We start from the raw sequence: 22,974 nt of genomic DNA, 5'->3' as shown, positions 1-22,974 counted from the left end.
CTAAGTGCCTGTATTTTTCATATAGCATCCTGAGCTTGCCAGATGTGCTGTGGAACCAAAACTACACAAGATTAAGAAATTGACTTTGAGAACACCCAATTGTGTATCAAAAAGGTCCTCTTTATTTATAGAGTGATAATGAGAGTATGCTTGCTCTAAAGTGCTCCATGTGTCCATTGAACATCTCAGGGATGATGGCAGTGCTGGGACCAGGGTGATGTAAGTAAAACAAATCCACTTTGATACCCAACCTTTAGTACCCATAATGAATTTTCTAGCCTTAAATTTCCCTTTGCCAGCCAAATCAGCCTTGATTATTAACAAGGATGATATAGGGAGAGAAAACTGGCTTGTCAGTAGAGATTTCACAAGACCTCAGAGGGGTTCCCTGGGCAGGGCCAGGGACCTGGAACCACTCAGGAAGTTAAGGGCATACAGGGCCACAAACAAGGCTGCCACGGCCTCAGAGGGTTTATCCCTAGGGGTAACTGATCCATCTTCCTGGAGCTGCACTCCACTAAGCTCCACCAAGGCAATGGTTAACATCTGTTCCTCCTCCTGTGAGAAGAGCACGTTGGCATCCACAAGAAAAGTTCCTCCCCCCTTATCCAGGTCGTGTTTCAGGAGATTTTCAACCTTCACAGCAACAACAAAAAAAAGCAAAATCAGAATTTCAATCAATTGTCAACTTGTGTCATCATTATGGAAATGTTGCTAGAATTAACATATCCCCTGCCTCCCCTTGAAAGGAGCCAAGCGTGATGTGTGTTCTCACCAGGTTCAGCTGTTGGGACACAATCTTCCTTTCCAAGGATTCCAGCAGCAGCAGCAGCTGATCCTCTGTTAACTCTGCAGAAATAAACTGGGTTTGGATCCAAACCCTCCCACCAAGGTGATGGAGGTTGCTGGTGGCATAGGACTGGTGAGCAGGATGGGAAAGAGTGAAGAGGATGGGAAGGGTGATCATTTCTTGTAGGAAATGCTGCTTTGGTCCGAGATTCTTTGGATGTTTTAATAGAAATGCTTTGTGCAGGCTCACTGTGAGAGTGATCTGGCTGTTCCTCACAATATCCAATATGGAATATGGAGTTGGGAAGGATCTAGAAGGATAATTGATGTCCAACTCCTGTCCCTGCACAGGACACCCCAACAATCCCACCCTGTGCTGGGAGTGTTGTCCAAACCCTGCTGGGAGCTGTGTCAGCCTTGGGGCTGTGACCATTCCCTGGGGAGTCTGTTCAGTGCCTGAGCACCCTCTGGGATAAGAACCTTTCCCTGATATCCAACCCAGCTGTCCCAGACACAGCTCCAGCCATTTGCTTGGGTCCTGTTGCTGGTCAGCAGAGCAGAGATCTGGGCTGCCCTTGGGAGGAAGCTGTGCCCAGACTTTGAGGGAGCAGGGAGCCCTGGATGGGTGCAGAGGGGGTTTCTCTCCTCTCCCCTCCCCTCCATGGGACTTGGATGTTGATTCCACTTGAAGAGGAGGAGGAGTATGAGAGGAAGGCAGGAGGGAATGGCAGGAGTGGGAGTCATCCCTGCCTTGATTTCCCTCTTGAAGCCCCAAAGCCTCACCATGCAAAGCGTCAAGGATGTAGGTGATTCCTTCTGCCAGCAGAAGGAGATGATGTCTTGGGGATTGCTGTAAGATGCTGAACAGTTCTTTTAAGTCTGGGCTCTCAGTTCTCAGCTCATAACCATCATTTTGCTCAGTAACTTCTTCCATCTGTGAGGAAGAAGGAAAAGAAATGTCAGGAATTGAGGGCAGAGGCTGCTGCTTGTCCTGAGCAGGGAGATGTGCTGAGAGAGGGAATTTTGGATGGGCAGTTGTGGCACAGGGCAGGTGACTTGTGGGACAGGAGGAGTGGTGTGGATGTGTCTGTATTATAAATTGTGGCAGTGAGAAAAGCCTCACTTACTTTCTGGCTGAGCTCTTGAAGGAGGTTCTTGTCTCTCATCACAGCTTTGATGGTGTTTAAGATGATGAGCAGCAGGTCAGGAGACAACTCGGGGAAAATTTGGCAGAAATATTGAACTTCTGTCATCACTTGTCCTAATTTTCCTGCTGAGGGACCTGCAAACCAGAATGAGTCCAAATCTGTCACTTGAGTTCTAGGAGTGGCAGCTCTAGGCCTAGAGTTTGGAACACTCATTTGAAGTGATCTGGAATTGGGGCAGTTGTGGTGTCTCAGGGAAGAGGCAAATACATCTCTCCTGGTGATTTGTTTTATGCTGGGAGATTCCATCTTACCCAAAGCAGCCAAAAGTTGTGCATGTGGAAGCAGTAAAATACATTACTTACCATCAGCTACATAAGTTTGCTTTCTCACAGCTTCTGCTGGGAAATAATCCAGATCTAAAAGAGGATAAAACAACAGTTTTCTATACCAGCCTCCCCAGTGGTGGTCACCCACTCAGCCTCCTCCCTGGCTCTTCTCTTCTGAGTAGGAAAGGAAAAGAAACACCAAAACTCTGCTCTCTGTGCCATTTATCACCAGGGGCTCTGCAGCTCCTGAAATGTGGATCTGAGGCTCCCTTCTTTCCTTTCTTTACTGGTCCCTCCCCAAAGAGCATCTTTGAACTTGCATGGTTTGTCTGAGCTCCCCCAGGTGATTTCTGTCTCTCACACCGTCTCCTCCTATCTGCAGACAAGCTGAAGGTAGCTCTGGGGGCAAGTGGTACTTCATAAAATGTTCTTCCTCTTCTGGGATGGAGAACTTGCTCATTTCTGGAAGTTGCTTACCCCATGCTCCATCTCTGATGTGTAGTGGGATGGTCCTGAAGGCCAGCGTGCAGCCCTTGGGTATCACTATGCTTTGTTTGTCCTCCCTGTTGCTCTGGATAAAGAAAACAACCTGTCAGAACACCTGGGTGCAGCTGGTGGGGAAGCAAGGAGGGAGAAGCCAAACCTGTGCACAGAGTGAAGCATAAAATTTGGCCTTGAAGCCCCCATCTGCCTTGGTGGATTCCTTGTAGACGGCCTCCTCTGAGGCCTCGAGGATTTCAGTGACCACACAGAGCTTGATGTCTGTTCTCTGGAGCTGTCGGATGAAGGAATGATCCATGTTGATTTCCCTAAAAGAGGAAAAGCATGGAAGGGTTTGGAGCACCAGGAGCAGCTGAGGCATCTGGGGGGATGAGCCTGTATGGGGGAACTTGTTACTCCTTTTCCTGTCCAACCTGGCCTAATTAGAGGAAGTTCATGCCCTAAGTTCTTAATCTTGGTTTTTGGCTGTTGAAAACCCATTGTTAACCTGGTGTGTGCTGGAGGGAGATGACTGGAGCATGTCTGATCCCTTTCTCATTGCTTACCTTTCTCTTCTCAGTGCCTCCAGTGATTCCAGTGATATGCTCTTCTTCTGTGGCATAATGGAAAACTCTTTGGACAAGGAGGCACCTCCTTTCAGCTCCACATTTGTAGGGTCAAATGAAATGCTGAGACCTCCATCAGCTTGGTCAGCACTGACTTTTGTGAGAGTAAATTGGCTGCATTCTTGATGGAGGGACTCTGAAATAATTCCATGCATTATCTTAAACAGCACTACACAGACTCAGCACTGTCAGTGAATCATACACAAGAAAGCTGGAACATGGTAGAGTTCAGCCACAAATGGTTCAAAAACATTATCTATGATATTTAATAAATTCATATTGATAAATTTTGGGTTTACCTATGCTTTTACCATTTTCTCCAGGCAGCAGCACATCATCCAGTGTGAAGCCTGTCCTCTGGTAGTAGGGAGCTCGGTGAAATATGGTTTTTGGTTTGCTTTTTTTTTTCAGTAGATAGAGAGGCCTGAAGTGCTCATTGTCTGCGATGCTTTCGACAGGGACCAGTTCTTTGCATGGATCCATTTGATTTACAATGAATTTGGTGAGTTTTTTAAACATTCTGGCTGTGGCTGAAGTTTTGAAGCAAAGCGAGGTGGATTTGTGCCTTGGGAAAGAGGGAACACAAGCTAAGCTGAATTACTTGAAATAACAGGAGGACATTGTAACAAAGTGTGACTTAATGATTAAGAAGATTTCAAAATAATGACTCAAAACCCCCCTCACTGTCCAAGGACACAAATTTCACAGGGTTGTTTCAGGGAGTCTTTAAAGAGGAAGCAGCAGGAGCTGTGGGTTGTTTGCCTTGTCCCCCTTTGCTGTTAACCTTCAGTGACAGCTGGCAGACCCTCAGGGTGCTGATTTTGGAGACAAATGTCCCCCAAAAACAGAGAGACATCTACCCAGCCCAGCCTCATCGGGCAGGCCTTGGTGGTCTGCAGGGGAGAGCTGGTGTTTCAGAGCCAGAAAGAAATCCCTGTTTCTTTTCTGAGACAGCTTGATTTTATCAAAAGGTTTCAGTTTCAACTTTCTCATGCTTTATGGGAAGGAGCTGGGGAGGGGAAATTGGGCAATCAAGACTGGCATTGATGGGAAGGGACCTTAGGGCTCCTCCCATTCACTTCCCTGCCATGGTCAGGTACACCTTCCAGTCTGCCAGGCTGCTCCAAGCCCCATCCAGCCTGGTTAGAGACACTTCCATGGATGGGGCAGCCACAGCTTATCTGGGCACCCTGTTCTGGGGCCTCAGCATCCTCAGAGGGATTTCTTCCCAATATCCCATCTAATGCTACCCTGTTTCAATTTAAACCATTCCAAAGACAAAAAGCCTTGTATGCTCAAGGTTAGTAGCCCTTGCAGGTCTCATTCCCTTGAAGGTTTCTAAGAAGAGAAGAAAAACTAAACAAGAGCACTTAACAGGGAGCTCTCACCAACCTTCTCCCCTTCCCAAAGCTCTGGGATAATGCACTTACCTGTTTGTGGGGTGGGGGGTGTACGGAGCAGACTGTGGGGCTGCTGAGGTGATGTGGCCTCTGGAGAGCAGCAGGACTGGGGAGAAAATCTCTGGCTTCCCTTTTGCTCAGAGGCGTGGAAGTGTTTGTGAAGTACAGGAGCTGTGAGTTGCACAGGAAGCTCGCACCACCACAACTCCAGAGCAAAGAGTAAATTGATTTCTCTTACCTTGCTAACGGGGCTCCCTGAAGCAGCCCCTGGGCAGGAGCAGTGTCAGACCCAGTCTGTGCTGGAAGACCCCTGGCTGTACCCAGCAGTTTATCAGGAGCTGTTCCCAGCTGTGAGGTCACTTCAGCAATTTTACATCCTCACCACCCACGTTCCGCTTCCACAAATCGGCCGTTGCTTACGTAACGCTTCCTTTTTACTCATTGAGCAGAGTCTGTTACAGGGGCTGTGGGTTCCTGAACTTCTACAGATACAGGAGGTGTAAGTCCACTGCTGGAAGTGTCCCAGACCAGGCTGCACAGGAATGTGTCCCTGTCCCTGGCTGCAGGTGGCACTGAGTGGCTTTAAGGTTCCTTTTGGACAAAACCATTCCATCATTGTGGATTCAGCTTTATAGAGCTGTGTAATGCTGCTGCTCTTTGACAGATGGAGAAATGGACTCAGGAGGGGATATTGGCAAGAAATTCCTCTCTGTGAGGGTGGTGTGGCCCCAGAACAGGTTTCCCAGAGAAGCTGTGGCTGCCCCATCCCTGGGAGTGTCCAAGGGCAGGTTGGATGTGCCTTGGAGCAACCTGGGCTAGTGGAAGGTGTCCCTGCCCATGGCAGGGGGTGGGAATGGCCCATGAGCTTTAAGGTGCCTTCCAACCCGGGCCATTCCATGTCTCCTGGGTACATTGCCATGCTTGTATGACAGCAAAAGCCATCCATGAGAAGATTCCAGGACTCAAGCACAATTTTTTTACCTGAATACTTCACTTTTATTAGTCTCTCTTAGAATACTGTACAAAGGAGTAATAAAAATATTCACACTTTATTTTAGAAAGTTCTCTACATGAGACTCCTGTATCCACAGCAAAAAGAAGGCTATGGGAAAAAAACCCCTAAAACTTTGTACAGAACATTCCTTTAAAAACCCTCCCAACTAATTCAGCTGATTTAACTGATCCAAGGAGGGTATGGACACACCAACACTCACATGCTTAAAAGATATTCTAGGCAATGATAAAGCAACATAAGTCACAAGAAGGAATATTAATGTGTTAACTCACTGCTGTCCCCTCCTTGAGGGCCAGTACCAAGCTTCTAAAAACAACCCAAAATTGAACAGTGATTCTAACATAAAAGAGAATAAGTAGCCCTCCATTTATTTTAATTTTATAGGCTTTTTCCTGCAAAGGTTTGGACTGTTTGCCAGCCTGGTAGCTCTGTGAAAGGACTCCCAGGTGAGGATCCCTGATTCAGGAACATCAGGCTGGGAGGACTTGCTGGTTTTCTGAGTGTCCTGGAGCAGGGGCTGCTGTGCCCCTTGGAAACGTGCGTGGTGCTGACAGTGGCTGAGGGGGCTTTGCCAAGTACAAGATGGGCCAGGCTGCTGCCAGTTCCTGAGAAGGCTCCCAGCCATTCCAAAGTTTTTCTCTTTAATTGCAGAACAAAACAGAGAAGCTTAAAATAACTTACCAGGAGTTGTTTTTCCATCACAGGAGATTTGATCTCTCCAGGTAGGAACTTGTCCTGATCATGATACAGGACCAGTGTGAGAGGGAATCTGTCAAGTGTGATGTGATCAGAATCCCATTTAACATCAGTAACAATCAATTATCTCCTCCCTGCAGCACCACATCTGTTCCTGTTTCGTTTCTCCTCCCACAATGTGGTTCCACCCTTGATCTGTCCCCTTCCAGGACATGTCTGACCACCCTTCAGCCTGCTCATGGTGTCCTTTCACTTCAGACTGCCTCAGGTACACCCAAGAATGGTGGTTTAATTACAATTGACTTCTTGCTTTTTATTTTTGATTAATCCTGACACCTACCCTTAAGTTGGGATCTTAAGGAAGTTGCTACCCGATGTGTAATTGTTCAAATACTTATTAATCATATATAGGTACTCAACTCACCACAATAGAACATGAAATCTTACTTCAACTTGCTTCTTTCCATATTACTTATGTTTCCATTTAAGTTTCCCTTGACTGGATTAACTGAGTCCAAATTAATGTCAGTTATTCCATGGAAAAATGCCACACCTGTGTTGTGAAGTCTCATGTCATGACTCTGCCATTGGCTGTTTTGATAATTTGTGTGAAGGAGAGAAATCAAAAAATATTTACTTTTGTTGCTAGGCAGAGTCCTAATTACAATTTGGGGCTTTAGACTTTAGAACCTGCTTGTTTGGGAAGTTTATAATCCCATTCTGAGTCCCAGCTGATCTTTAATTTAAGTAAACAGGGTCAGATAGTGTCAGTGACCACACAAGTGTTCAAACCCACAGCTGTGTTATTGCTGTATGCCATAAAAAAAAAAAAGCTGATCCTTTCAATTGATAATTATTCTAAATTTACAAATCTGTGATGTGCATATGCTTAGAAATACCCAGCATATGTCTGTCTGGGAGGAGTCATGTTTGAAAGCATCTAGAGGCTGTTTCTGTTCCAAAATGATGGTTTTCCCCATGTTTTCTATGACAATAATTAGTTTCCTTTCATTTCCCCTGGAGATGGAAGTGGCGTCTGGGCACACTCAGCTCTGTTCAGCACCACAATCAACATTTCAAGTTCAGCCTCAGGCACCCTGCCAGGACCTGCCCCTCCTGAAGGAATACTGCTCATGTCTATGTCATTTCCCAGCTGATTGATGAAATATCTCTATTTTTATCACAATTATCATTGTCTAGTAGCTTAAAGAGCCGATTAGGGTAGAGAGTACCTCAGCTAAAGCAGCAGCTCTTCTATCCTAGGTTTGAAGGTTTAAACTGCCCATCAAGGAAATTGCACATCTGTCAATACCCTAGGGTCTCCAGCCAGATTCTCTTCTCCTTCTACCTGCTTGAAAACTTCCTTTTCACTTGGATTTCCACTTTCCAAACACATTAGGGAATGATTCTCCCTGTATTCCAGCAGCCCTCTGAGGTACACTCCAGATTTTCCCTTCCCTGTAGCAATCCCAAAGGAAGTCTGAGAGAGAAGTGAAGCAACTTGTCTAAAATTATGCATGGAGTAGTAACAGATCTAAAAATTCCCCCTTCCATGTCCTATGCTCAGATCATCCAAAACCTCAACATTCTCCCTCACGGCCTCTAAAGCTGGATTTGCTACTGCAAGGACAAAAAAAGAAGATTAAAAAGATTTATACCATTGTCAAAAAAGGTGAGACAATATAAGCACTAAGACAACAAAAATATAGGTTTTCATGGGGTTACAGGGGAAGAGTGAGGGAAAACCCATTCCATCTGGGACACAACCCAAAGGGAAATCAGGTCATTCTGATTTTCAGTACAACAGTAAAAGCTGTCTCAGCCAGGAAACCTAAGCCTGCTTTATTTAGGTGGTAATTTTAGAGGAAAAAGGCTTGATTTTGTTCCTCTGTGACAGGATCTACTGTCAGTGACAAACTGACTCCTTTGCTGGTCAATTTATCTGCTGCTGGTGCTGCTGCTCACACAGCCCTTGGGCATGGAGCTGAGGGACAGATTTCCAGGTAAGCCAAAAATCCAACCCTTGAGTCCATGGAGAACTGGCAAATCCCAGTCACGTGCACTTAAGCAACCAAGGAGCTGAAGTGAGGAGAACAATTCCAAGTCAAGGATGGCTGCCTGCTTGATTAGAGCAATCAGCCCTCCACCTGTACCTGCCCACTGTCTGCCTCTCCCACCCCTGTCCATGTCCATGTTCCAAGGAGCTCCGTGGCATTTGGTGTCAGTCATTAAATCACCTGCCCTCAGCCCTTGATCCAAATGCCCACTGAGCTCCTGTGCACATAAAAACAGCAGTTTGGGGTGGGGAGAGGAGTTACCTGGGCAGATTTGGGTATAAACTGAAAATAACAAGCATGATTTTGGATCTTTCCACCTTTTCCCTGGACCACACGGATGGTGATATAGGAAATCAAGAGCTTTGTCAAACTGCAGGTCACTTCTTCCTGTGCTGTTTTTAGGAAAAGAATTTCCCTTCTCAGTGGTGTCAACGATTGCAAAATAAAAATCTGTCGTTCACTTCCCCCTCCCGCTTCCCACCTAAAACTGGAAATCAGACCCCAAAACAATCCAGTCCTGGGAAAGTCTGGCTGTATCCCTTTGGATTTCCCTCACGTTCTGCTCAAAGCACCCAGCTTCAGGAAGGGAAATGTATTTTAAAGTGCATTTACCACAGCAATAGTACCAGCACTAAAAGCTTTTCCCCTCATCCCTATCCTCGTCATTCCATGTCTGGAATAGATGAGACTCTTCCCAGAATTCATCCTTGTTGTACCTCAAAGTCTCAGTGGTTTTGCATCTATTGATGACCCTGGGAGAAGAGAAATCCGGCGTCGCACGTCCTGCTCCGCACTAAACTCTACTCTGGAGCTGGTTTGGATTTATTGGGCACGAGGATCCAGCATGCGGAATGTGTCTGTTGGGATCTGCTTTTAAACAGCCAAACCACATCCCAGTCTGTGTGGGGGGAGGAAATGGGGCTGGAGAGAGGAATCCCCCCTCAGCCCTGTCCTCCTCCATCCGCTCCGGCCACGCCGCTCAGTACTTGTTGATGCCAAAGATCCTCACGCCGTGGAACTGAGGCAGTTTGGGGATCAGGACGCTCATGAGGGAGATGGTGTTGATGATGAAGTGTACCCGGTCGTACTTGGTGTAAAAACTGGTTAGAAAATACCTGGAGAGGGAAGGTAGGAACAGAGGGAGAGGCAAACTGAGCTGTGGCATTCCAGGTGTTTATCTCCCAGAACACTCATGGGTGCTGAGACACGAGGCGGCTCAGCCAGCCCAGAATACTCACAGGACGATGGGCATGATGGTGAGGAACTTGCGGGACGCGGTGAACTGGACTCCGTAATCCATCTGCTCCCAGTGCGTGAGCAGCCGCGCCTTGCCCTGGTCCGGGGTCTCGAAGGGGGTTCCCTTCACGGTGTGCAGGAAGATGTACATGCTCTGCAGGACACACAGCGTCAGGCACACGGGACCCCAGAAACCCCAGATCCAAGGCAGGGGAGCTGGGCGCTTGCACCCCCGCGCCGCTCCACTAGAGGGATGTGGCGCTGCTGTAAACCCGGAGCGGCCAGCGAAGCGGGGAAAGGAGAGTTGGGAAAGGCCGGGCCAGCTCGGCTGCTCCACGTCAGAAACCTCGCTCGGCTCCTGGGTGTGAGCCAAGGAGGCGGTGGCAAGATTACAGCCCTGGGATCTCTGCGATCGGGAGATTAGCGCCTGCCTGCTGCCTGCAGGCTCCCCGAAAATGTCTGGGAGAAGATCTGTCACCCCCTGATTACCGAGGAACACAAGTCACAGACAAACATTCTGGCTACACCACAGCTCCCAAGTACAGCCACTCCTGGCCTTTAAATTCCTTTTTGTCCCCAGAAACTAAGCTGCCAGGGAAGATGGGTGAGAAGCCAGCAGCTCGTGAGCCGAGTGCTGAGCAGTTCCAGTTTGGGGCTTTGTGGTTGTTTTTATCTCCTGAGCAGCTCCAGTTTGAGGGTTTGTGGAGGTTTTTATCTCCTGAGCAGCTCCAGTTTGGGCGTTTGTGGAGGTTTTTATCCCCCACTAGTAATAACTTACCATGAGGATTCTCAATCCCTGTAATTTTTATCTCTGGAATATTCCCAGGCTGAGATATTATTTAAAATAAAAGATACACAATCAGCTGCTCCATTCCACAAGTTTTTTGTCCCCTGTGCCCAAGGGAATCTATGTGGCACTTGATCTTCAGAGAGAAGAATCAGTTCCTGGACTAATCTTTTACTTTAGGCAGAACAAAATCAGGGGGTAATCTTGTTTTTTCTTAACTCTCATGAGGCTAATTCAGGTTTCACCAACTCCGGGGATGGGGTCTGTCACAGATTCCTTTGGGAAGGGGACACAATGAAGGATTTGCCCTACAGAAAATGAATCCACATCCCCTCTGAGCAGCCTCACCAGGAGTTGCTGCCTCACCTGTACCTGGGCTGGATTTAAATCCATAACCCAGAGGCACCAGTACAGGCCGAGGGCAGGAGATTGAGCAACTCACCCGGCATCTTTGGAAACACAAAGGAATTGTTTCAACAGGAATCTCAGCAGATTGCTCAGAGGAACAGCTGTGCCAAGGTTCCCCGTGCCGCTCCCTTACCAGGTTGTGGATGATGTTGGTGAGGGTCCAGACCACGGGGACGCTGAAGAAGGGGATGCTGAGGAGCACGACGTGCAGCAGCCCGATGCCCAGCACGTAGGACAGCCAGATGCCGCGGCTGTTCATCACCCGCGTGTTGGGGTTCACCTCGCTGTGCGCCGTTCCCACGTTCATCCTGCCTCTCCTGGCTGGCAGGAGCCCCTGCAACACAAACACTGAGGTCAGAGCCCGGATCCAAACTGCTTGGTGGGGCTGAGCACAGGCTGGTTGTCAAGCAAAGCCAAAATCTGCTGTTTGCTATAAAAATCCCCAGTCGGTTCCCTCCTCTGCCCCTCGGTATTGCCATTCTTAGAGCTGACGTCGCTGACTCCGGGAGTGGTTGAGATTTGGGAATTATGTGTGGGAAGCTTGTCTGTGACAGAAGCTTCTTGTGATTTGAGATGTTTTCCTGGAGCTGAGGTGTTGAGGTTCAATCCCACGATTGCCTGACAAAACTCAAACCAATACTTTGAAGCACTTTTAAATCCTCATCACAGTGTTAATCATGGAAACACACAGCACAGGAAACTTCCTGCATGTTTATGGAGTCAGCATGCCTTAAACTTGGGAAGGGACCAGAGCATTTGCAGAGGAAAGGCTCTGTATCAACAGATCTCCTAATTAATTTAACTAAATTAACATGGTTCTGCACGGCTCGGGAGGTTTGCTGGTCTCCTACTCTGGCTCATGTGTTTTGCCTCAGATTTAAGACTTACAGAGGGGAAAAAAAGAGGAACAAAAAAAAATTTCCCCCCAGGGAAGGAATGAGATTCTTCTTGAGGAACGTAAAAAGGGAGAGATAACAGCACAGAGTGCCTTGGGAGGATGTTTCAGGAGGAAGAGCTGGGGAGGAGTTAGCCCTTCCCCTACCTGGAAGGAACAACTGCCATGTAGGAGGAGCACAAAGATGGTTTTCTGGACAGTGCCAGGAGGGAGAGGAAGCAAGAGAGTATCACCCTGTCAGAGCAAGTCCTTGGAGTGGTGCCTCTGAGACAGTGAAGGTATCAAGTGGCTTTCTGGACTGACACAGTGCCAGTGGCAGCAGGAGAGCTCTGGCTCACTGGTATCCAGGAATTACAGAAAACAGCACAAACTAAACCCACTGTAAAGCTGAGTATCTTCACACCAACATCAGGGAAATGTAAAATCATCTTTGTGTCCCAGGGAAGAAGAGCTTGATGAGATGATCCAGTTCATCCTCCTTGGCTGCAGCACACCACAGTGAAGGCTGTTTCCTGATGTCTGGCCTTGTGGCTTTGCTGTTGCTTCCCACAGCTGGAAGCTGTGTTGCTGTTCCCTCCAGCTCTCTGGAGGCGAGCCTGAGCCAGATCCAACATCACACTCTCCTCACTGCCAGCTGTTCCCAGCTCCCTCATGGAGCGCTGGGCCTGCCTTGTCTCAGGAGCTGGCACCATCCCCACTCCTGCCCAGGGCTGGGACTCACAGCCAGCCTCCACTCCACAGCTCTTGGAATGCTCCAAGTAACTCCCAAACCTCTTCCATGCACACAGGCAGCTGTTGCTGCAGATCCTCACCTCACTGTGTCAGGGGCCTCATACCTGGAGAAGGATTTTGTTTCCAGGAAAGTGGCTGCAGGTCTATGGGGTGCTCACTCCCTTGTTGCTCACCTCCCAGGTCACCAATTTATGGATATTCCAGAGAAAAGCCCAAAGTTTGATTTGGAAACAGGACTGAGGGCCAGAGTTCAGCACTTCACCCCTGGCAGAGGGAGCAGCTCTGTCCTAAACCTGCTGCAATTCCCAAAGGCTCTCAGAAGGAAAACTAGGGGTTGGGGTGAAGCATAAATGAGTCAAAAAGAGTCAGATTGTTACAACAACAAAAAGAAAAGCACCCCATGGAATGTGTAAACAGGAGTGCTGAGTGCCAGACATGGGAAATAGATCTCCTGGATGTTGGGTGAACACTGTCCAGTCCTGGGAGGAGCTGGAGAAAATGAGCAGAGGTGTAGGAAAAACATGACCTGCAAGGACAGCTGGAAGGAAATGGGTTTGTTTAGTCTGGAGGATGCAGGAGACAGGAGTGAGGAACAGTTGGATGCTCCACAGAGAGCTGTGTCTGTGGGATTCCAGCTGTGCAGCAGGAGGAACCACATGGCTGGGTCTTGGAGCAACAAAAGGGTGCAGGAAGAGGGATTGGGAAGGGAGTGCCCACAGAAAAGGATCTGTGCTTTCACTGGAGGCCTTCAAATCTACTTTCATCAACAGTTAAAAACCTTCTCTCCAGGAGTCTTTCCTGATCCCATTATCCAAGGGCTGTGGAAGCTCCCTGCAGCCAGAGGTGCCCATGGCTGGTGCTGTGGAATTTCCAACCATGAGTGTAACTTCCAAAAACTAAGGAGCAGCTTGGATTTGGTCTCTGTAAACGAGAGCAGTTGCAGACCCACAACTGGGTGGGAAAGGGCCCAACTTGGAAGCTGTATGTGAAGCAATTCTCCTTCCCGTGCCTCAGTTTCCCTTCCTTGTGAAATTAAGGATAAGAGGGGTGGGATGCTGGAACATACGAGAGGCTGGTTAATTCATTCTTGCAGGACATACAGACACACCAAGCACTCACTGCTGCAATGAGGGTGATTCCACATCTCCAATCTGTCCTTCCCCACCTTAAATATTTCACCAGCTCTGCCCGGGGCTCCGCAGCCCTTGGCCCAGCTCTCACAAATTTTGGATTGCACAAGCTTGGCTGAGGGCACACGAGCTCCCAGAGCCCTGTCCCTACCCCCATGCCACATCCCATGTTTGATTTCTAATTCCACACCAGGATTTGTTCACCTGCAGGACAACAAGACACAGCCCACCATGGGAAGGACTCCAGCCCCCCTTCCCACAGCAGCTGCTGCCAGGCTCTGCTTTCCCACTTTTTTTGGAACAGAAAAGCCTGAATGTTGCACCAGGCTGAGGGTGAAGGTCAGGGCTGTGCTGACATTGGACAGTGGCCATCCAAGGAGGGGAAAAGTCGGAGCTGTGGCCAGTGGCAAAGGGCACAGTGAGGTGGTGGAGCTGAGCCCTCCCTCTGCCTCATCCTGCCTGTCCTGCTCCCTGTCCAGGGGCAGCTCCTTCCTCACCTTTGTCCCCAGAGGAGTGTGACCACCACCTGCTCCTGTTCCCTTGCTTAACACTTGGACTTGATGATCTTGAAGGCCTTTTCCATCCTAAATCAATGATCCTATGATTTGGCAGTGCTGTCCCCCCTCCCCAGGGATTTCAGGATCATGCTCCAATCCTGGCACCCTGCTGCAGGATCTTCACTGGGCTGGGGAGGGAAGGAGGGCTCGGGTGCTTATCTTGATCTTGAGTGTTCCCCGACTGCAGGTGCCGATGATCCCACGGATCACAGATCCCAATCTCTAGCAGCAACAGCTGCCACCTCCCAAACAAATCCTTTAAACCCTTCTGTGCCGCTGGCAACGGATGAACCCGAGCATGGAGGACATGGGGGACGCTGGTGAAATGGGCCGTGCTGGGTGAGAGGTGACACTGGGAACACAGCGTTCCGTGTCCCTCCAGCCTGAGGCTGTGTTGGACGTGGCAGAGCCCCAGCGCTGCCCGGTTCTTCCTCGGGGGCCCGGGGCTGCCGGAGCCCCGGAGGGGACACGGGGAACACGGGGAACACGGGGACGAGGACACGCGTGAGCCGCCCCGGCTGAGGGCGGGGATCCTGCCCCCTCGGCCTTTCCTGGTGGATTTAACGGGAGATCTTGGAGACCAAGAGAAGGCCGAGCTTGGGCTCCTCCGGGCTCACGTGGGGTCCCAGACCCCACTTTCCTCCCCGTTTTCCCGGGACGGGACGGTGCCCCAGGAGGCCGGGGCAGGACCCGCTCCCGGCCGGGCTCTGAACAGCGCGACCCCACCGTGGGGACCCGCACTACCGAACCAGGACCCCCCCCCACCGCTCCCCAGCTCCATCCCAGCACCCGCTTGTCTCTTTTGCGGTGTTTTCCTTTCGGGCCGGGCCCATGCGAGGCACCTTCCCCCGGCCCGGCCGCGGGCCTCGGCCGCCGCTGCCGCCGCCCCCAGGGAGGGCAGAGCCCCCCGGTCCTGCCCCGAGCCCCCGGCCCGCACTCACCGCTCCCGCCCGGTCCGGTCCGGCCCGGCTCGGCTCGGCGGGGCCGGCGCTCGCTCCGCCGCGCTCCCGGTGCGCTCCCGGCGGCCCCTCGGCCCGCCCCGCCGCGGCACGCCGGGAGCTGTAGTCCGGCAGCAGCGGGAGAGGCGGGGCCGCCATGGGAACCGGCGGGAGCTCCGGGCTCCCGAAAGAAGGGCATCGGGGGATGCACCGATCACAGGGGACCCCAGACCCCGCTGGGTGCCTCCAGCCTGCCCGGGGAGGAGGGGCTGCCCCCCCTGCCGCTTCTCCCAGGGAAATCCGAGGGTGGGGGAGCACTGGAGCAGCTTCCAGCAGGAGCTGTGGCTGCCCCATCCCTGGAACTGTGCGAGGCCAGGTTGGACAGGGCTTGGAGCGATTTGGAGTACTGGAATGTGTCCCTGCCCATGGCATGGGGTGGGACTGGGTGTTTTTTAAAGTCCCTTCCCACCCAAACTACTCTGATTCCGTGATAGCATGAAAATCCCAGCGGCAGCATTGTGCAGGCAGCCCGGGCAGGCCGGCAGCGCTGCAGGACACCCAGCCAAGGTCGGGGCTGGGAGCGAGCGCAGGATTCCAGCGCTGGAGCGCGGGGGAGACCATCTGGCTCCGCTTTTGTTTGCACAACCATCAAAGCTCATCGCGTGGGGCTGGCACGGCCCACGGGTGCCGCAGCCATCTGTGCAGGGCTCTGTGAGTGCCTGCTGCCGGCTCTTCCAGCAGCAGAGGGGCAGCGCCGGCACCGCTTTGGGCTGCAAACCCCCTGCCCGGAGCCCCTGGCAGTGTGCGGGGCCCGAGCGAGGTGCTCCCGGCTGCCCGCGGCTCTGCCGGTGCCACTCTGTGCCCCCCGAGCTGGCACAGCCCACGATGAATTTTGGTGTTGGCCCAGGCGGAGTCACAGCGATGTCGAGGTTCCCTGAGTGCCCCTGTGCCTCCTTGTGCTGAGCTGTGTGCCCTGACCCTGTCTGCATCCATCCTGACAGGGCACGGCCAGAGCACGGAGACCCCGCGGGCTGCCAGGGCTGCCAGGGCTGCCAGGGTGTCACATGCTGGCACCGCGCTGCTGCCAGGGCACGGGGTCACTTGCCGGAGCCAGAGCTCAGCAATGTCTGCCTTCAGAGGGCCTTGGGCACGGAGAGACGCAGATGCGGGGTAAAGCAGATGAAAGGCCCCTGATTGCCACCCGCTAGAACCGCGTTGTCCCCGCCCGGCTCCTCTGCGGTGCCCTCTTGGCAGGGCGCGGTGCGGGGATGCCGGTGCGGAGGCGGGGGATCCCACGGGATCCGGTCCTGCTTTGCAGGAGATCCACGCACGCACAGCAGGCTCTATTTTTATCCTGCTCCTGCCTGACTGAGCAGCTCTCAGCGCGGTGACATCTAATTTAGCAGCTTCCCCGCACCCCGCTGGCTCCGCACGTGAGGGGGAAGCACAATGCAGCAGCTATTTTTAAACGCCCATAAATATTCATCGCTCTCCGTGATGCAGCAGCAGCCGCTGCCGGTGGAGCGCGGGGGGGACCCGACCCCGCTCCCCGGGCTCCCCACACCGCGTTCACCCGCCCAGGGAACACCGGCACCGGGGGCGGGGAGTTCCCTGGGGGGATCGGCCCCATCCGCTCACCGCCAGCTGCAGCCGCGTTCCCCCCGTGCTCAGGGGGCTGTTCCCGTGTGGATTCTTAGGCCTCGTTCTCTCCCAGGCCCTGCCGGTGCCGGGCCGTGCTCAGCTCCCGCTCTGCTGCTGCCGGTCCCGCTGCCCGGTCGATGCCGGTTATATTTAGCTCAGTGGTGGCAGCGAGAAGCCGGTGCCGGCTATTTTTAGCCATCCTGCGGTGGGAAGGGTCCGCGTGGGTTGTGCTGCACTGCAGGTTTTGTGCTGTGGGTGCCGTGTCCTCCGCGTGGGACCCCCGTGGGGTGCAGCCCTGGGGCTGTTCCCGCTGCCGGGGTCACCCACGGCCTCTCCGGTCCCAGCTCGGTCCCCTCACACACCTGCCTGTCACCCTGGCCCCGTCCCGCGGCGTGGGGCTGTGTCACCGGAGCCGCCACATCCCAACACGCCCATCCCTGCTCCCGGCGGCGCTGGGAATGGTGATGGGCAGCACGGGGCTGCTCCGCTCCCCGGCCGAACGGGGAGATGCCAGAGAAGCGCTCAAGAGCACCAGCTGTGGCTGCCTGCTGCTGCCTGCCGGTGTCCCGGGACAGCCCTGCCCGGTGAGCCTGGCACCGGGTCGGCGTCGGGCTTGGCTACGGGCATGGAAACATCAAAAAGACCTCTGAGATCATCTCCTCCAACCAACAACCAAGCACTGTCACCTTCACCACTAAACCATTTCCCAAATACACATCCACAGGTTTTTTGAACAATTCCAGACCCAGCAATGGCCTGGCCCCGGGGGAGCGCGGGGGTCTCTGGGGAGGATCTGTCCGCGGCCGGGTCTGGCTGCCGTCAGGTTCCCTTTTCCTAATTGAAGTGAGATCCAGGCCAGGTGCCTCCTAAACGTTTATCCCCGCACAGCAGCGGGAGAACGTCAGTGCCCGGGGCCGGGCTCTCCCGCCGCGGAGATCCGGGACCGGGGCAGCGGGAGCCGCGTCCCTCCCGGCGGCCCCGGGGCCCGGTAACGGCAGCCGCTCTCCATGGTCCTGAGCCAGACTCGCCGGTGCCCCGGGGCGGCGGGGCCCCGAGCCGCAGCCCAGCCCGGCCCGGCAAGCTGGGGCTGGGCTGGGGACCCACTCCGGTTCCCCTGGATCTCGCCCCGCCCGGTGCCACCGCCGCGGGTCGGGTTTCCCCGAGTAAGCGATGCCGGCGCGGGGCGGGGGGGGCACCGTGACCCCCTCGGAGTGGGGGTAGGGGGGTCCTGCTCCCCAAGAAGAGCTGGGGAGGGGATGAGGGAATTCCTGGGGGATTGCGGGGGCAGCACCGGGGGACACCGAGGGTCCCGGCGGTCGGGCGGAGCCGGGCGGGCTCCCACCAGAGTACGGCGGGGACGCGGGGGACGCGGAGGCCATGGAGTGTCCCGGGACGCCCCGGCCCCAGCTGCCCCCGGCTCGGGGGTCTCGGCAGCTCCTCACTGAGTCTCCGGTGTCTTCCCGCGCTTCCCGGTGTGAGGACCCGGGGTAGCGCTTCTCTCCCGTGGGGCGAGGAGCTGGGAAGGCTTCGGGCGCGGGGCCGAGGGTGCTCGGCGCTGCACGGCCCCCCCGGCGGGGCGGGTCGGGGGCGGGGAGCCCCGGGGAGGCCCGGGCGGAGGATCCCGCCCACCGGCCCCGCCGCCGCCGCCGGCTCCGGGGCCGCCGCGCTGCGCGGGGCGCGGCCGCTCCGGCCCGGGGCGCGGGGCCGCTCCGCCGCCGGGGGCTGCGCAGGCAGGTGAGTCCGCAACAGGACCTCCGGTGGGGCGGGAGGCGGGGAGGGGAGGGCGGGCAGCGCCGCGCAGAGCGGAGCTTTCCCCGGGGAAGCACCGGGGCTTCCCTCGCCTGCGACGCCCCCGGTGCCAAGCGGGGCCGGGGGGATCCCCGGGCATCCCCGGGCTCACGGAGAATCCTGGCGTCCGCATTGCCCCCGGCTCCTCAACAGCATCTCCTGGCGCTGGCGGCGACCCCCGTGGTCGGGCTGGGGATCCCGCGCCCTGCTGCGGGCTGGGAAACCCGCGGTGGGGCAAGGGCTGGCTCGCTGTCGTCGCTGCCGTTTCTGGTCCGCGTCCCACTCGCAGGGGTGTCCCGGTTCCGTGGATGCAGCAGCCCCCTCCCGGGACACCGCGTCCCGTCTTATTCCAGCCGTTTCCCGGGCAGTGGGTACCACGGGGGTGGTGTGTTTGTCCCAGGCTACCTCTGTCAGACCTGGGGGGCTGGTGCAGTGTGGGCTCCGGGGTCCCGGTGCCCTTGGTGTGCCCTGAGCTCTGGTTCCCTCTCAGGACCCTCCTGGATCGCGGGGCTCCGGCAGCGCGGGCTGAGCCCTGCACAGGTGTGACCTTGGGGTGTGTCGGCGTGGCAGGGCTGTGTAACAGTGCCCGGCACTCGGGTGCTCTCCTGCCTGTGCTTGGGGACCACCCTCTGCTGGCCGCCTCTGCACCACACCGAGAAGCCCCGGTCAGCACCCGAAGCGGGTTTGCCGGTGTTGGGGTGCTCCGGGGAGCAGAGGCACCAGAGGCAGCTTTGCTGGTGGAATAGCTCGAGGCTCCCGCTGCTGCACTGAGCTCTGCCCGACCGGCTGACACAGGTGCCTGTTAGCGCCAGTGGCTTCGATTTTGGGATGCTGGGAGAGCACCTGGATGCTGCCCCCCAGAGCTGCTCTGCCATGGCCAGCACAGGGACAGGCTGGGACCCCTGAACGTGCTGGGAGCCAGGGCTGGGAGAGCCGGGCAGCTGCTCGGAGCGCTCAGACACGGCCCTTATCTGCTGCCACCACCCTGGGAACTCGTTGCATGCTCAGCTCCAGTGAATTTCCTTTTTCTGTTTTTGTTTCTTTCCTGCTGACGCTTTTCCCCTCCGGAATCAAGGGCTGGATGGGGCCCATGGTTACGGGGTGGTGTGAGCAGCCCGACCCCACGGTGGGGTGGCAGCGGGCAGAGCACAGCAGCACCCAGCACCCACCTGTGCCGGTCCCCTCGGAAGGAGAAAACCCGCCTGCGTGTGCCCCGGGCGCTCCCGGAGAGTGGAGCCGGGAGCAGGGACCTGCTGAGCCGCTGCCTGCACATGTTTTCCGTGCCATTCCCCGGGGGCCGCCTGCAGCGGTCACTCGCCCGGAGCCGGGGCTCGCTCTGGTGCGTCCTCCGGCCGCCGCAGGATGCATCGGCCTCCTGCGAGCAGCGATCGCGGCGCCGTGACCTTGGCAGGGCGGGAGCTCACCCCGCCTCTGGCTCAGCCCGAGCGCCTCCGGTTGTTACAACCCAGCTGCCGGCGCAGGAGACGTGCCCAGCCCCTGGGGCCTGATCCTGCCACGCAGGAGCCTCGAGCGAGGTGATGGCCGGGCATGGGGGAAAGTGTGAGCCATGACAGTTGTCCTGGTCCCCATCCTTGTCCCTGCTTCATGGCCAGGGTCAGATGTGGTGCTCACAGCCAGCACAGTGACAGTTCTGCCCCTGTCTCCCCTAGCCTGACACTGTCTCCTTGTTGTCCCTGTCTCAGATGTGCCAAGTCCCGCTGAAGCACTGTGGGTGTGAGGAAGGCGGTGCAGCACCATGACTGTGGCACAGGGGGTTCTCCTCCGCCCCATCACCATGGCACTGCTCCTGCAGAGCCTCTTCCTCCTCCTCCTCCTCCTCCTGGGCTCCTGCCTCCACGCAGCCACTGCCTTCCCCAAGGGCTGTTACCCCTCAGAAGAGGAGGGGCTGAAGACCTTTCGCTGCAGCAATGCTCAGCTGACCGAGGTCCCCAGGGACATCCCCAACGACACCAACAAGCTCTACCTGGACTTCAACCAAATCCCCTTCCTGCCTCGCGACGCCTTCCGGGACCTGCCGCTCCTGCTGGAGCTGGATCTGTCCCACAATGCCATCACCAGAATTGAAACTGGGGCTTTCCAGAGCCTGGCAGAGCACCTGCACTCTCTGGACTTGTCTTCCAACAGACTGGTGTCGGTCAGCAAAGACGCCTTTAGCAACCTGAAAGCCAAGGTGAACCTGTCCAACAACCCGTGGCTGTGTGACTGTCGGCTGCAGGAGCTGATCCGTGCTGTGGAACTGGTGGCTGAATCCTCGGGGGCATCGTGTGCGACTCCTCCACGCAGGAGGAGCACGTGGGCAAAGCTTTCCTGCAGGTCATTGCCGACACAGACCTCTGCAACGTGTACAAGAAGACCACGGACATCGCCATGCTGGTCACCATGTTCGGCTGGTTCGCCATGGTGATTTCCTACCTGGTTTATTACGTCAGGCAGAACCAGGAGGACGCCCGGCGGCACCTGGAGTATCTCAAGTCACTGCCCAGCAAACAGCGGCGATCGGAGGAGTCATCCACCATCAGCACTGTGGTGTGAGCACAGCATCCTGCAGGACATGGGGATGTGTGGAGCTGGGGACCGGCCGCTCCAGGGGCTGTCACCAACCACTGGCATCACACAGAGATACTCATGGATTTGTTCTCTTCTCCTCCTGGAAGCAGCAGCCACGGCTGATGAGTCCCTGGCTCTGGTGGCTGAGGTCAGGGATGGGTATCAGATATGAGCATGGAGGATCTGCAGCATCTTCCCAAGTTATGGAGGACTGGAGCAACCCGAGCATCCCCCTGGCATGTGGCCATTGCTCTGACTGACTTGGACATTTGGACTTCATCTAAAACTTTTTATATTTCCTTTGCAGAGATCCCTTGGGGTATTATGGAATCGGTGTTTTCATCTCTCCCTGGCTCCCCCCCTGGCTGCCCAAGGGATGGTACGGCAGCCCAGGGTAGCCTGGGCCTGGATCCCTGCTGGGAGGCACTGGGGAGGAGCAGTACGGGTGCAAGGTCAGTGTCCTGCCAGGTCACTGGCCCTGGAGGGTCACGGGCTGCGACCGCAGCCAGCGGGACCAAGAGGTGGGGCAGGGGGTGGGGACACACCGGTTGGTGCCGCCCCATCTTCCGTTTCACCTCCCTGCCCCTTTCCCGGCGCTCAGGCCAGGTGGGGCAAAGGGTCTGGGTGTCCCCACTCGGACATGGGGTCACTGATGGGCAAACCCAGAGCTTTTCCCCCCGGAGTGTGGGCAACGAGAACCAAACGGGGAATGAGCTCCCTGGGGCAGAGCCCTTTGGGGCTGCCAAGGGACGTGGGTGCTGATGGAGGGGCAGCTGGGGGTCCTGGCAGTGGGTCCAGCCCTGCTGGGATGTTGGAGGAGTGGGGTTCCCCTCGGTGCTCTCGGGGGCCATGAGGGAGGGTGCTGGCAGCACCCTTGGCCATCTGCTCGTGTCCCTGCTGGAGGGGAGCTCCCACCTCACAAGCTGCTGACCGGTCACTGTGATGGGAAGCAGGATGGAGGGAGCTGCCACGGCTCCTCCGTCCTCCCCCCACCCCTGCACTGGTGTCAGGAGCCTGAATCTCCCCTAAAATATCCCAAAGTCCCTTCTTGACACTTCCAGTATTGGGCTGCAGGTTCCTGGTGGCAGTGGTGGAGGCCATGCTGAGCACAGGGCTGGCACGGGCAGGGGTCAGTGCCCACTTTTGGGCATGCAGGGTCCAAATGGCAACTCAGAGCAAAACCAGAGCAGCCCCAGACTCTTCCACCTGCCTGTCAGGCCTCTGGGACATCTGGTTTTGCTGATTTTGGCCTTTTTTAAAACCAACTCTTGCCTTAACTCACCAAGAGCACCAACCAAAGCTGCTGGAACCTCCTCTGTACTGGGCCAGAGCTGCCTTGTGGCCCGGCCCAGCCTCAGCCCCTGGCGTGGGCAGCTCCAGCCGCTGCCGGTGTCCCCGTGCCCCGGTGCTGGTGGGAGCAGGAGCAGGAGCAGGGCCCACGCCCTTCCACAAGTGCCTGATTCCAGCACAGAGCAGGAGCTCTGCAACGCACAAACACCTCAGCCCCAGCTCCCATCCGGGCGTCCCCGCAGCCCCACGGCAGCTCCTCCCCTCTCTACAACCGGCTGAGGAGAAAAGGGGCTGGGGGGGACCCGACTGAATCCCCCCAAGGCTGCTCCCCCCAGGCCACCGCTTGTGCCGGGACCACCCGACCCATCTGTGTTTGGGTTAAGGGACATTTTAGTTCTTCCTTTATACGACAATAAAGTTGGCTTTTACTTTGGAGCCGGTGGCCGGCGTGTGCTGGTGTGTGTGTG

The 22,974-nt window shown here is 55.4% G+C and overlaps 3 protein-coding genes across 4 annotated transcripts; 1 reads left to right on the top strand and 2 right to left on the bottom strand.

The window, feature by feature from the left end:
• Nucleotides 1-99: 99 nt before the first annotated feature.
• Nucleotides 100-5,078, bottom strand: GSDMA (gasdermin A). Its single transcript, XM_036398905.1, has 10 exons — nucleotides 5,008-5,078; nucleotides 3,669-3,934; nucleotides 3,310-3,505; nucleotides 2,907-3,072; nucleotides 2,741-2,834; nucleotides 2,300-2,353; nucleotides 1,917-2,071; nucleotides 1,573-1,723; nucleotides 776-849; nucleotides 100-636 (listed from the first exon to the last, which is right to left on the bottom strand). The coding sequence occupies exons 2-10, from the start codon at nucleotides 3,886-3,888 to the stop codon at nucleotides 376-378; spliced, it is 1,371 nt and encodes a 456-aa protein (XP_036254798.1). The 5' UTR covers nucleotides 3,889-3,934; nucleotides 5,008-5,078; the 3' UTR covers nucleotides 100-375.
• A 721-nt stretch (nucleotides 5,079-5,799) lies between these two features.
• Nucleotides 5,800-16,942, bottom strand: ORMDL3 (ORMDL sphingolipid biosynthesis regulator 3). Of its 2 annotated transcripts, none has more exons than XM_036398863.2 (4): nucleotides 16,859-16,942; nucleotides 11,102-11,302; nucleotides 9,776-9,927; nucleotides 5,800-9,652 (listed from the first exon to the last, which is right to left on the bottom strand). In XM_036398863.2, exons 2-4 carry the CDS (start codon nucleotides 11,273-11,275, stop codon nucleotides 9,517-9,519), a joined length of 462 nt encoding a protein of 153 aa, XP_036254756.1. In that variant the 5' UTR covers nucleotides 11,276-11,302; nucleotides 16,859-16,942; the 3' UTR covers nucleotides 5,800-9,516. The 2 variants fall into 2 exon arrangements, with proteins under 2 accessions (XP_036254756.1, XP_036254754.1); XM_036398861.2 differs by lacking the exon at nucleotides 16,859-16,942 and adding an exon at nucleotides 15,224-15,304.
• Nucleotides 16,943-18,520: 1,578 nt separating this feature from the next.
• Nucleotides 18,521-22,028, top strand: LRRC3C (leucine rich repeat containing 3C). The gene is given in 3 exon segments (XM_036398883.2): nucleotides 18,521-18,595; nucleotides 20,353-20,922; nucleotides 20,925-22,028. Coding segments are annotated over 2 exon segments (795 nt in total). The 5' UTR covers nucleotides 18,521-18,595; nucleotides 20,353-20,405; the 3' UTR covers nucleotides 21,203-22,028.
• Nucleotides 22,029-22,974: the final 946 nt, after the last annotated feature.

The sequence above is a fragment of the Molothrus ater genome, chromosome 27, assembly GCF_012460135.2.
Source record: "Molothrus ater isolate BHLD 08-10-18 breed brown headed cowbird chromosome 27, BPBGC_Mater_1.1, whole genome shotgun sequence".
In the NCBI taxonomy this organism is placed as follows: Eukaryota; Metazoa; Chordata; class Aves; order Passeriformes; family Icteridae; genus Molothrus; species Molothrus ater.
This window is presented reverse-complemented; position numbering and strand designations above follow the sequence as displayed.